This window comes from Papio anubis, chromosome 1 (genome assembly GCF_008728515.1).
Source record: "Papio anubis isolate 15944 chromosome 1, Panubis1.0, whole genome shotgun sequence".
Taxonomy (NCBI): domain Eukaryota; kingdom Metazoa; phylum Chordata; class Mammalia; order Primates; family Cercopithecidae; genus Papio; species Papio anubis.
Window position 1 is genome coordinate 88,305,931 of NC_044976.1, and position 14,278 is coordinate 88,320,208.

General features: G+C 42.7%; 2 protein-coding genes and 1 pseudogene across 6 annotated transcripts in view; 2 read left to right on the forward strand and 1 right to left on the reverse strand.

The window, feature by feature from the left end:
• LRRC8D (leucine rich repeat containing 8 VRAC subunit D) overlaps positions 1-1,842 on the forward strand; it is a 170,398-nt gene extending 168,556 nt beyond the window's left edge. The window contains exon 3 of the transcript XR_004176122.1: positions 126-1,842. The gene's annotated coding sequence lies outside the window, so the exon portion shown is untranslated. The remainder of the gene's footprint in view (positions 1-125) is intronic.
• Positions 1,843-6,512: 4,670 nt separating this feature from the next.
• On the reverse strand, positions 6,513-8,304 carry LOC103886619 (annotated as a pseudogene).
• Positions 8,305-8,307: 3 nt separating this feature from the next.
• ZNF326 (zinc finger protein 326) overlaps positions 8,308-14,278 on the forward strand; it is a 36,048-nt gene continuing 30,077 nt past the window's right edge. For 3 of the 5 annotated variants that reach the window (XM_021943877.2, XM_017944476.3, XM_017944475.3), the window contains exons 1-2: positions 8,311-8,480; positions 11,382-11,426. Coding sequence is in view for 1 of the 5 variants with exons in the window: in XM_003892170.5 (XP_003892219.1) it covers positions 8,465-8,480; positions 11,382-11,426 (61 nt within the window). In the remaining 4 variants the exon portion in view is untranslated. Of the gene's footprint in view, positions 8,481-11,381; positions 11,427-14,278 lie in introns of all 5 variants that reach the window. The other 2 variants (XM_003892170.5, XM_021943868.2) reach the window with 2 other exon arrangements.

The window sequence follows — 14,278 nt, forward strand, 5'->3', positions numbered from 1 at the left end:
CCTCTACTGGCTGTTCTAGGATGGTGCCTTTTCCGTTTGTAAACTGTGTAAGGACTCTAAAGAAAGGGGGTTTAGATTGTGTCCATGCTTGTTTGAATGTTCTATGTCTGTATTTTTATTTATAGGTGTCGCCTTCATGTAGAATTGAAGCTATATGAATACAGGAGCTGGCTGTGTGTCTGTTTCCTGTTTTTCTTTCAAGAAACATTTTAAAGAATCTACCACATGCCAGGTATGGTGCTAGGAAGCTGGAGACACAAAGATGAAATCTCCCCCTTCAAGTGGCTCATTATCTTAACTACTGGGAGAGACAAAGTCAGGCAGCGGAACCTACTCAACATGCCTTGAGTATTCCAGTAGAAAAACCTGATTCTCTGTAGACAGTGGTCTTTATCTAGAAAAATCATCCTCTCCAATGAAGTGTCCAGCTTTTGGAAAAACACATGTGGCAGAGTCAGGAAGAAATGGGACACCATCTTAGCAGGACAGATCCAGCAAATCAATTCTGGCAATCAGTGGGGTTGACAGATGTCACAGCCAGCTTGCTGTTAATATACTTGGTAAATTAAAATTTATGATGGAGTGTGACACAAGAGTAAGATAAAATGAATGGCAATAATTCAGAGTTGTAATTGAGTTCCTATAAGGCAATATACTTCATTTTCCAGAAAAGTGTACTTTATATAATATGTAACCAATGAAGGAAGGTATAATTACATTTTGAAAGCACTTTGTGTTTGGAACTTTACCTTGCTTTCTTGGAAAACAAATTCATATAAGATTAACCAGTTTTTTTTTTTTTTTTCAAATCTGAGGATGACCTGGAGCATAGGATAAAGCATTCATGATCACTTACATAGTTACCTGATATGTATTAATAGTTCTGTTTGACCGCATTATGCACAATTATATAAAAATCCTCTATAGATTAGCAAGGTCTCTCTCTCTCTCTTTTTTTTTAAACCTGAGGACCCTGATGATGGTATTGGCTCTACAAGGTTGGCTCCGTACACCAATAGACCTAAGCATGACTAAACGATATCATAAATATGAAGCCAGCAATTGCTGATTGTGTGGTCTTGGGTGAGTTACTTAACTTCTCTTCAGTTTTCCTTGTTTGGGAATGGGTATAACCTACCTTATTGTAAAGAAATAGGCTTGTAAAGTATCCATCAACATTCCTAGCAGAGCACAGTAGGTACGTCAAAACGACAGAGATGCAAGCTTAAGCTCTGGAACCAGGCTGACTGGGTTTGAATCTTGGTGCTACGCTTTATTAGCTTTGTGACTTGGTATCTTTACCTTTCTGGGTCAGTTTCCTCATTGATACATTGAGGGTGATAATAATACCTACAATCATAGCACTGTTGAGCAGATAAAATGAGTTAACACCTGTAAAGTGCTTTGGAACATTTATGAACATATAGGGTTTAATAAAGGTTACTTATAATTTATATTGCTATTCCTTTCAGCTTTTAGAGACACTTGCATCTTTTTGTAGTTCTATATTAAAACCAGGGAGAGACATCGTCCCATGTATAAAATAACATTTCACTCAGTGCTGTCACACCAGCTGTTTTCAGCAGTTTCCCGTTATTGTGACCCTGTAACTAGCTCTCCTTTGATATGACCTCAGATCCTCAGTAGAAATTACTTTAAGTTTGGCTGTTTGGCTATACAACAGTAATTGTTAGCTCTTGACTTCCCTCTCTAAGCGTCTATGGATTCTCTAAAGAACATGGAGGAAGATGGCTGGGCGCGGTGGCTCATGCCTGTAATCTCAGCACTTTGGGAGGCCAAGACGGGCGGATCACGAGGTCAGCAGATCGAGACCATCCTGGCTAACATGGTGAAACCCCGTCTCTACTAAAAATACAAAAAATTAGCTGGGTGTGGTGGCCGGCACCTGTAGTCCCAGCTACTTGGGAGGCTGAGGCAGGAGAATGGCGTGAACCCGGGAGGCGGAGCTTGCAGTGAGCCAAGATCTCCACTGCACTCCAGCCTGGGCGACAGAGCGAGACTCTGTCTCAAAAAAAAAAAAAAAAAAAAGAACATGGAGCAAGAATTATCTAGTGGCAAATTAGGAAAGCATCGTGTAATCAAGACTTTCCTTTGCAACTCTATTGTCACCTTCTCTCCAAAGTAATTGTATGACACAGTGATTTTCTGCAGAAGAAGCTCTGAGACCTCATTTCAGTCTAAGTTTTTTCATCATTTCGTTGATACTCCTCCCCTTCAACATATATAGTGACAATTTGCTATGTACAGGCCATACAAAGGGTTGCAAAGAAGGGTCTCCACACTCAAAGAGTGTGAACAAGGAGCAAGGCAAGGATATAACTAATTCACTCACTAATTATAGCAAAAATCCAACTGTGAGAACCACTTAAAAAGTTACACAGAGTGAAGGGGATTCTGATTAAGAACTTTGGAAGAGGTTTACAAAGAGGCAACACTTATATTGAGCCTGAAGAATGGCAAAGGAAGAGAGGAAACATGATAGAGGCAGAGAGTTCAACATGAGCGAAGGCCAGGAAATGTGAAATACACAGCTTGTTCGGGGAACAGCAGATGGGCCTGTGTTGTTAGAGCGGAAGGAATGTAGGTGGATGGCTAGGAGATAAGGAACAAAGGTCCCTGGCTCCTCAGGGAGTCTACTCACCTAGCTCTTCTGAGGTTCCAGGGTGGGGCTTCTCTGACAACTCCCTCAGGATCAGGTCCTAGGTGTAACCTCACATTTCCTCCTTCTCCCAGAAGTCTTCTCTTGACCTCAGACCTATATTCTTTTACAGCTTCACATAAAAACCCTATGTTTTATTTTACATCGGACCTTGCTGGTCTGGCATTATTTATCTGCCACCTGTTGTAAAATATATGGAAGATGAAATGGCATGAGACTTTGTACAAAGCATTGGCCCTTTAAGATAAAAATCTGAGCCTAACAAAGTAAGAGCAGGTCAGGCAGCCTAGCTAGACTGTGGGGGGTGGGGGGCAGTAGGTGGGAGAGAGATAACTATGAAGTAAGAAAATGATGCTTGGTACATTGTTGGTGTTCAGTCAATATTCAGTCAATGTTCAGTCAATATTCGTTGAATAAATGAATTAGGAGACAGCTTGATAGACTCTCAAGTATTGTGGGGTATCTCTGCAGTATGGCCATCTGCCTCTGGAACAGCATCTCCTATTTGGGAAAGAGGAAGGAAGGGGAGAAAATATATGTGTATTCTGGCTCTCCATGCATTTGTGCCAAGGTCAGGTTTGTTCTTGAGTTAGGAATCCCTTGTCTGGCAGTCTTCTCTTTTAGGGAAGAAGGGCGCGCGCGCGCGTGTGTGTGTGTGTGTGTACAGTGACCCAATATTTATTCCCTTCTAGTCATGCCAACACCTAAAGACCTCAGGCTACAAAATCATTTCTTTGCCAGAAGGTAAACTGGGAGAAAATGATAAGAAAAAAAAGCTAAGAACATTCAGTGAGAACTCAGTTTTCTTGGTAAACATATATATTTGGCACTTAAGATGCAAAGAAGTCTTGATTCTAATCCCAAAGAGCTTTTAATGTGGGAAGACATAAAGCCAGAGTATTTAATGCATGGGAGATAGTGCAGGCACAGAACCCAAGGCCTTGCTACTCTACGTGTGGCTCCACCAGCGGCAGCATCTCCTGGAATTTTGTTAGAAATGCAGCCTGTTGGCCGGGTGCGGGGGCTCATGCCTGTAATCCCAGCACTTTGGGAGGCTGAGGCGGGCAGATCACGAGGTCAGGAGATCGAGACCATCCTGGCTAACACAGTGAAACTGCGTCTCTACTAAAAATACAAAAAATTAGCTGGGTGTGGTGGCTGGCGCCTGTAGTCCCAGCAACTCGGGAGGTTGAGGCAGGAGAATGGCATAAATCCAGGAGGCGGAGCTTGCAGTGAGCCGAGATCGCACCACTGCACTCCAGCCTGGGGGACAGAGTGAGACTCCGTCTCAAAAAAAAAAAAAAGGAAAATGCAGACTCTCCAGTTCCATTCAAGATTGACTGAATGTGATTTTGTCGTAACAAGTCCCTAGGTGAATCATATGCATATTGATATTTGAGAAGTACTGACCTAGGGGGTGGGGATGGGATCTGGGACTGTTTCTTAGAGGAAATAAATCCTGAGCTGTGTTTTGAAGATGAGTACAGTTAACCAAGTGGTGTTCCAAGTAGAGGAAAACAACATAAGCAAAAGTTCAGTGGTATGAAAAAGCACAGGGGCGTTTTGGGAACCTGTCACCTAAAACTGCTAATCAAAAGAGAGAGTGTGGGAGAGAGGAGGCGAGGGAAATGCAGAGAGATGACGCAGTTCAGGCAGTGGCCAAATCCTGCTGCATGTGTTCTAGGGTAAGGAGCTTTGACTAGACTTAATCCTTGATAGAGATGCATGATGACATGTTCAGATTTGCATTTAGTTCACTGCAACCCTGAGGAGGCTGAAAGGTAGAGAGATTAATTAGGAAGCTGAGGCAATAGTTTTGAAGAGAGATAATGAGAGTCTAAACTTAGGTTGTGGCAGTGGGGATGAAGAGGAGGGGGCAGGTTTAAGACATTTTAGGAGCTAATAAACAGATGAAAGACTTCAGAATGGATTGGAGGTGGGAGGATAAGGGAGGGCTAAGTCTTGACTAGATGACTCGTAAGCTGGGATTAGTGCATGGCTGTTCATGATGCCACTAACAGAGATGAAAAGATACAGGAGGATGAACAGGTTTGAAATTATGAGTTTGGTTTTCAAAATGTTCAGCTCAGGTGAATAGAAAACATGTATAGATGGTCTCTGACTTACTATGGTTTGACTTTATAGCTGTGTGAAAGTGACGTGCATTTAGTAGAAACTATAGTCCAATTTTGAATTTTGATCTTTTTCCAGGCTAGTGACATGAAGTAGGATACTCTTTTGAAAGGCTGGGCAGCGTCTCCCAGTCAACGACAGTGTTTACAAGGGTAAACAACTGATATTCTACAATGTACTGTGCTGCCAGATGACTTTGCCCAACTGTAGGCTAATGTAAATGTTCTAAGCACATTTAAGGTAGGTTAGGCGAAGCTATGATGTTCAATAGGTTAGGCATATTAAATGCATTTTTCAATTGTGATATTTTCAATTTATGAAGGGCTTATTGGGATGTAACCCCAAGTAAGCAGAGGAGTATCTGCATAGAAGGGAAAAAAGGAGGAAACAAGAAAAGGAAGGAGAACAGCGTCAATCAATCAGGATGGAGGAGGAAAAAAATGCCCTGCCCATTTTTGGGGCAACACTAATACACATAGTGTATCTGTGAGCTTTTCTTGTAGTTGTATTTCCAGAGGTTGCCTCCGTGGTTCCAGCAACTGGGTGGACCCTGAAGAAAAGTAAATAATTTGATTCATGATTTCCTATCTGGTGATCAACTCATTGTTGCCACCGTTTGCTCTATGAAAAAAAAAAAAAGTCTTTTGATCTGTGGTTCAAACTGCTCCAATGTCAGTTTGTCTTTTTCCAGATTCCTGAATGTATAAATAACTTTGTCGGCCGGGCGCGGTGGCTCAAGCCTGTAATCCCAGCACTTTGGGAGGCCGAGATGGGCGGATCACGAGGTCAGGAGATCGAGACCATCCTGGCTAACACGGTGAAACCCCGTCTCTACTAAGAAATACAAAAAATAGCCGGGCGAGGTGGCAGCGCCTGTAGTTCCAGCTACTCGGGAGGCTGAGGCAGGAGAATGGCGTGAACCCGGGAGGCGGAGCTTGCAGTGAGCTGAGATCCGGCCACTGCACTCCAGCCTGGGCGACAGCCGGAGACTCCATCTCCAAAAAAAAAAAAAAAAAAAAAAACACTTTGTCCATGCCGCAAACACTGTTTCCAAAGTGGCAATAATACAATCTAGTATGTGTGTGTGTGTTTCTAGAGGTGATCCTTCAAGCTCTGGATGACTCTTCTGCCACAAATCTTACCCATCTGTGAATGTTACAGCTCTTTTATTTGCACCTTAAAATTCAGAACTAGATCATAGCCTGTCTCTAAAGTCATTTTTTCTAGACTTGACATTTTCTCAAGGAGTACGGGTTACTGAAACAGAAGAGAAATTAGTCCAATAGCATCTCTTGTAAATGTCTTAAAAATAAACATTGGTGACAGTTTTAGGTTCATTATCAAATCAGAATCCCTGAAGTGAAACCTGAGTATTGGCACTTACTAGAAGTGCACTGGAGGATTCCAGAGTAGAGTCACAATCAAGAACCACTAACTTAAATGGTCAAGAGAGACCCCACCTCCGCATCACTCAGTATATCTTCAAAGAAAATGAAACATATTATTTGGCTAAAGAGAACTTTTAATAAACACTAGTCATTAATAAATATGAAATCTTGTTTTATGCCAAATATATATTTTACATTATGAAAGTGCTCGAGAATTTGGAGAATATAGAAGAATACATAATCATGTGTATATAAAAAGTCATCACAAAAAGAATCATTGTTCGTGTTTTAGAATTCTTTTCTTTTTCTCCAGGCAAGAACTTTAATGAATTGAACTGTTACCGACAACATAAAAAACCAGTATAATATATACAAAATTATCATTTTATTTCAGGATAAAATTTATCATGTTGGCAACAGAATATGTCCTGCCGACCTCCAAGTGGCTGGCATAGTATATCCACCCCATGACAGGCCCACTGGGACTGTGGTGAACATGCCTGTACCTCAGTACAAAGTCCCCTTTCCCTGAGAAATGTACAGAAGGAGAGATGAAGAGCGTGTATTCAAAAGGAAGAGGAAGAAGCTGGGTGCCCTGTGCCCCGAGCTCAGAACTTCAGGGGGATGGCCGGCTAGTACTTGGGCTGCTTTGGGTCACAGTGCGTGTCAAAGCTCAGCTGCACCGTAGCCTCCATGACCTGAATCTTGGCGGCGCTGTCCCAGTACAAACGCTTCATCTCGGCCTGGCGCCGCTCACCAGGCCTCTCAGTTGGGGCGTCTACCGACCGGCGGGTGTTGCAGTACAGGTCGTGGTCAGCGTTCACAAGCTGTCCAGGCGCTCTGCATCCGGCTGCCGCCGCCGCCGTTCTTCTCTGTGCCTCTGGGTCTCTGCAAAGTACTGGCGGAGCTCTTCGGTGATTTCCACGTTGCTCAGGTCACATTCTACCTCTGCATCTGACTCGATCGCCATCTCTTCCTCTTTGGACAAAGCTTAGTCTTCTCTTATGGATGCCTGGATCCTACTGCTGCCATGTGGATGCTGCCCAGACCCTCTGAAAAGTGAAGAACTGCAGGGGGAGTCCTGCTAGGCCACATGATGGTCATAGAAGGACTGACGATATGCAGCCTGGTTATCGTAAGAGCTTTGGGGGAAGAAGTGCAGGAAGGAAGTCCATGGAAGACTGAAACAGGATTCCGCCGCCTTCCTGTAGGCATTGTGATGGCTTTGCATCCAAGACATTGCTTGATGATAATGTTGCAAGTATCTTGCATATACTGGATGAGGATACCAAGGCCTGGTAGCTTTTGATGTTGATGCCTTCACCGCTGCCATCTCCGATTGTTAAAGTCCAAATGGGTGCCGAAACTTGTGGGCATGCAGCTTGCAGATCCTGCGTGGTGGCCAAGCAGGCCATATTTTAGAAATCTTTCCAGGCGGGTCGCGTTGGCTCACGCCTGTGATCCTAACACTTCGGGAGGCCGAGACGGGGCTGGGAGTGGGGGGATTGCTTGAGCCCAGGAGTTGGAGACCTGCTTGGGCAACATGGCAAAACCCCCATCTCTATAAAAATAATTTAAAAATTTTTTAAAGAATTATTATTTCCATTTTATTTCAATGCTTTGTCTTTCAAGAAAATTTATTGACAGCGATAATCAGACTCCATATGCAATTTTGTATCTTGCTTTTCAAATTTGCCACAGGCTTCTAAAAACGTCCCAGACTTCTGTGTCTCCATGGAGGAAACTCTGCAAGTACTTACAAATGTTATGATTAGTCATCCGTAGCCAATACAAAGCAAAAGTTAGGCTTGCAATTTTATTAGTTAGGGCAGGAGGAAGGCATTCCAACCGGCTTCTTTCGCTCTTGCCAGGTTCAAACATGGCGGGCCGCAGCCGGCCCTTCCCGTACACTCGGCTTGCTTTCCCACAACCCCTGCCAATCTTTAGCGCTCCTTTTTTACCTTCCTTCCCCATCAGCGGCTCCGGAGGGTCAGCACCTCCGATCATGACAGCGGACCTGCTTCCCGCCCCCACGCGAGGGCCCGCCCACCAACCCGCGCCAGCCAATAGCAGGCCGCGCCGAGAGGACTGGTAGCGCCGGTCGGCCCCGCCTCCCCAGCCTCGCTGTGGCCTGCGGCTCCCGGGCTGGTAGCGCCGCTCTCGGTCGCGCGGACTGATCGTGTGGAATCGCGGGTCGCGGACGCTCGCCGCCGGCCGTAGCTCAGCCCAGCGCCTCCAAGGCCGACGGCCCCCAGCCTCTGCCATGGACTTCGAGGACGGTAAGCACTACCTCTGGCTGGTCGGCGCGGCTAGCAGGAGGCGGGGTGGCCTGCGCTGGGGGTCTGTTTACCGTCTCAAGATGGCCGTGTGGGCTTTGTTCTGCGGGCCCGGAGGCCGCCGGCCCGCCCGCCCCGGGCCCAGCGCCCGGAGTCGGCCTCTTTGGGGACCCGCGCTCCCCGATTCGGCCCGCTCGGCGCCCGCTGCCGGCGGAGACAGGAGAACTCGGTGCCCGGTAGGACGCGCCTAGAGCGCGAGAACCTCCGGGCTGGAGCCCCAGACTCGCCTTGGCCCCTGGTAGTGGAAATTGCCCCGACGTCTCCAACTTCCCGGTCTCGGCCAAACGGGCGAGTGCGGCCTCACCCACCTAGTCTCGCATTCGCCCCACAGGGCAGCGACCCAGACCGTGTGCTTAATCCTCAGCCTCGGGTTACTTCTTGCCAGATAGAATTTTCAGAGGCTTGTTCACAGTGATGTTTCTGGTTGTCCCAGTTTAAGATGAGTTGAAAGGGTGTCTTTAAGTGATGTGTATAGATAGATATCTATGCAAAATGGAAAGCAAGATATTTCCTGGTTAGCAAACTGGGGTGTTTATCATCAAAAATTACCTGCTTGTTAATCCCAAATTTGAAATATTTATGTAAACCAAAGCACTTTTCTTTGGATCGTGTGTAGATAGGATTGAAGTTAGTCAGAATTTTGGCACAGCAAGCATGAAATGTCCTTCACATTTGGACCTGTACACAGCCTTGTAAGTGTTCGACCTATGGATTAAATAAACTGTATTTTAGCAATACCTTTCAGTTGTCTCAGATACTAATTCTTTAAACCACTTTTACAGGGTCACAAAGTAATATTCATTTGGTCTTCACTTTTGTTTTCAAACCTTGCTAGGAATTGGTGTCAAGATAAAGTGGTAGGTAGTGACAACATTAGGGAGACATGGGAAAGGACTTGTATGATTAAACTGGATTTAATCCTGAGTAACCAGGCATGCTTAAGTAAAACCAGTTTGCTAAGTAGGCTGTAAACCTTTGACCCCACCAAAAAAATGATCTTTAAATGAGGTGTGATCTCAGCATATGTCTTACTCAATGAGCTTTTGATTTTTCATAAGATTTCATGCAACAAAGAATTAAAGCTTTCACATCTAGGTACAGATTTTTGAAAGGGGACTGGAATCGCCCTCTTGTAGATACTTTTCAGTTACTTTGAAATAGTAAATTCAGCTCTTAAGAGTAGCACACTGTTGTGGTTTTGTTTGTTTTAGTTGGACTTTGACTCATTTTGATGTAGATACCTTTAAACTGTGACTGTTTGGGCCGGTCACCGCCGTAGTTTACGCCTGTAATCTCAGCTCTTTGGGAGGCCGAGGCAGAAGAATCACTTGAACCTGGGAGGCAGAGGTTGCAGTGAGCCGAGATCGCGAGCCTGGGCAACAAGAGCCAAACTCCGTCTCAAAAAAAAAAAAAAACAAAAAACCCCACAAAAAACAAAACAAAACAAAAAAAAGCTCAACAACAAAACAAAAAACTCCGAATACTTGAAGTAGCCAGAGTTGGGAGTGAAAATAAGAAATATATTATTGTATTTTCATGCTAAAGTTTGATGATAATGCCAACACCCAAGGTATAGCAGAAGCTAACAAAGTGGAGATGGGGCAATGGAAACAGTTATTTCCCCTCCCCACCCAAGGCAATAAGGGAATCCATTTTCTATAGAGAACTGAAAAACAATAATAAAACGTAGTATGTTTGCTTTCTATTAGTGCTGTATGCCTACAGTTCTAAATAGTGTCAGTGATAAAAATGCTAAACAATATTAGTGATGAAATACTCCCTCTCTCACTGTCCAAATACACCACTGCTGTATTTGGAAGATGGAATTTGACTAACGCCATATATGAATCTATTCCCGCGTAGTGTAGCAGGATTCTGTTGTATCCAGATGACCACTATATTAAATTCTGTTCTTCCAGTATATGTTTGTAAAATTAACTACGTATATATTTGTAAAATTAAAGAATTTAACAGTTGTTAAATTAGTTTTGACGAGGAAATTGGCAATATGGTTTTCAGTGATGACACATTCTGGATGAATATAGAACACAGTCATATACGTATATGCATATGCATGTCTCAGATGAGATCTTGAAATCCTTTTTTTTTTTTTTTTTTTTTTTTTTTGAGACAGAGTCGCTCTGTCGCCCAGGCTGGAATGCAGTGGTGCAATCTTGGCTCACTGCAACTTCCGCCTCCTGGGTTCAAGTGATTCTTCTGCCTCGGCCTCCCTCGTAGCTGGGACTACAGGCGCGCACCACTAGGCCCGGCTAATTTTTGTATTTTCAGTAGAGAAAGGGTTTCACCATAATGGATAGGCTGGTCTTGAACTCCTGACGTTGTGATCTGCCCACCTCGCCTTCCCAAAGTGCTGGGATTACAGGAGTGAGCCATCGTGCCCGGCCAAGATCTTGAAATCTTTAAAGAGCAAATTAAATGGTAAAAGAAATTAACTTAGCAAAAATGTCATGTTAGGTACAATTCTCACATGTCTTTGCTTTTGCATTATTTGATACATAATTTAATCTTTCTGCCTTTTGTTACTTGGTACAAATCAGTGCTGAATCCCCTCTTTTGGCTGTTACTATGTATCAGGTGTTGTAAACTAATGTTTACCATAATTTGGATAATAAACCTACCATTTGGGGAGACAGTGAAGCAAAAAGAGATACTTTTTTCCCAAATGGAGTATTGGTAATTATTTGTTTTAATTATTCTCAATTTTGCAGATAATTGGGTTAATGTCATTTTAAAAATTGTACTTGTTTTTGACTAGATGGGTATATGCTTTTGAATTATTGCTAATATCATACTAATTCCTTTTTGTTAAATGTGTCTTCATAGATTATACGCACTCCGCCTGCAGGAATACTTATCAGGGTTTTAATGGTAAGTATCCTCTTTCAGCTTTTCTCTTCATGCCCATAAAAATATAGTATCAATGTAGAAAGTCAGTTCTACCTATTTCAGTCCTTGTTTTGGTTCTTGATATATCACTTATGTGTTAATATTGTCTTACCATATATAGTATTTGAATTGGGGAATTTGCTATCAGAAAATGTTAGGGGTTATTCACATTAGTTTGATTTTTTTTTTTTGGTCCGTTTTGTTTGAATTGTGATTATTTTAATGTGTTCCAAAGGGCCTACCTACATTCTGAGTGATGAATCACAAGACACTGGTTGAGTTATTTTGGTTGAATTAGAGAGTTTGGTATTGAGTAATGTAGACTAAGTGGATTATTGGCTTGGTTCTATGTAGCTTGTGTTGTAATGTATTTTGACTTTGTTTTTGAGGTCATTTTCTTCAGTCTGTCCAGATGTGTTAGTATATAAAGAGCTGTCTAGAGGAGCACATGAAGAAGCTTGATTGTTTATTGACATGAGCATGACATTAGACTTGTGACTGTAGAGCTAGATAGAATCATGAGAGGTATGTAGAATACAATTGGTTGTCATTTTGATAGTTATTAGAGTTAGGGCCCTGCCACACAAGATAATAATATGAAAAAGAACAAAGAACAATTAATACAGGTTAAAAAACATATGAAGGACTTGAGGGAGTGGCATTAAATATCCTGAGTGCCAGAGATGTAAAATCCAACTTTCGTACAGAATAGAATATATTCGCAAAGTAAAACTGAAGCAAATGTACTACTAAAGACTATGCCATTGATGGGAATAATCACTGAACAGTTGATTTTTATTTTATCGTCTTTAAAGATTAAGATAAACTTTGGATTTCATGTGGGCTAAAAAGTCTTAGCATATAGGGAGTTAGTACTGAAGAATATATTTGTGAGCTGGAAATTGAAAATTACCAAAGGAAGTTTAATTTGCATCCACATGTTGGTTATATTGAAAACTGGAAAATTAACGAGAAAGCCGTTTCATAAGTTTTGATATAAAGATTTTAAGACCTTGAACTTGGGAGGTGATAGTAGTAATCTTAAAAATAAAGAGCAAATTAGCAGAACTTGCAGGCTGACTAGTAATGGGCAGAAAATTGAGAGGGTTGAATAAAAATGAATCCAGAATTTTAAACTGGAATGTAGGACTAGTGCTTTTACAAGGGAGAGGGGGAGGGGAAGGGGAAGAGGGAGATAATTTGTAATGATAAAAGGCCATCTAGGATTTACTGGATAGTTGGATTTAATGTCTAAACATAGGACTTGAAATGCAGACTCATGCAGGGCTAGACATTTATTTATTATATGGTGTTGCAATAAGATCTAATATTATGACTTTTATTTTTTCTCCTAATTTTAGTTATGATAGTGGTTCTCATCTGAGGGTGATTGTTGGAATCTCCTGGGGAGCTTTTTCAAAGTCTGTCTGTTCAGACATAGCCTATACCTCTCGAATCTTAATTTCAGTGTAAGTGGTCTTTGGCTGTGTATGTTGTGCAAAACCACTCTGATTTTGGAAGGCACCTCTGATTAAAGGCCAATGCTTGACAGTACTTCTAGGTCTAGATTATTTATATTTTACAAATGAGGAACTTAATTTCAGGGATTCTATTTGACATTGTTCAGCGAATATTTAGTGCCTGCTGGGCATCAGATATTCTAGGAGGTGGGAATATAGCAGTGAACAAAATGGACAAATATTCCTGCCTTTGTGAGGCTTTCAGTCTAGTGGGATGAAATAGTAAACAAGATAAGAAATAATATATATGTCATAATTTAGTCCACAGGGGAAAAAAGGAGTAATATATATTGTATGTTAGATGATGATCATTGCTAGGGAGAATAACAGAGAAGGAGGATAAATGTGTGTGTGTACTTGTATGTGTTGCAGTTTTAGAGTCTCTGGGGAAGGACTCACTAAAAAGATGATATTTGAGCATAGATTTAAGATAGGTGAGTATGAAAGCCATGAAGCTATTTAGAGGAAGACTTATAGGCTTTAAGAAATAAACAATGCATAGGTACCAAAAAGCCAAAAATGTATTTTATTGTTAGCACTGTGTTTTCTAGGAAGTGAAATGAAGTAGAAGGCATTGGAAAACATGGCACGGTACAGATTTTCCCCACACTATTTCTTGGAAGGAATATGTATTTCCAGTGTCTCCATATTTTCCTTCTTGCTTCATAATACCTTTTATATAAATAGCATATAGAAAAAGGGAGAGAAAAGGGTGCGCTAGCTCATGCCTGTAATCCTAGTGCTTTGGGAGCCTGAGGTAGGAGCACTGCTTGAGGCCAGGTGATTGAAACCAGCCTGGGCAACATAGTGAGACCCTGTCTTTACGAAAAAAAATTTTTTTTTTTTTTTTGAGACTGAGTCTTACTCTCTTGCCCGGGCTGGAGTGCAGTGGCCGGATCTCAGCTCACTGCAAGCTCCACCTCCGGGTTTACGCCATTCTCCTGCCTCAGCCTCCTGTGTAGCTGGCACTACAGGCGCCCACCACCTCGCCCAGCTAGTTTTTTGTATTTTTTAGTAGAGACGGGGGTTTCACAGTGTTAGCCAGGATGGTCTCGATCTCCTGACCTCGTGATCTGCCCGTCTCGGCCTCCCAAAGTGCTGGGATTACAGGCTTGAGCCACCGCGCCCGGCCCAAAAAAAATTTTTTTTAAAAATTAGCCAGGCGTGGTGGTGCCCCCCTATAGTTCCAGTTACTCCAGAGGCTGAGATGGGAGGATTGATTGAGCCCAGGAGGTGAAGGCTGCAGTGAGCTATGATTGTGCCACTGCAGTCCAGCCTGGGTGACAGAGCAAGACCTTAACGCTGGCTTGACTA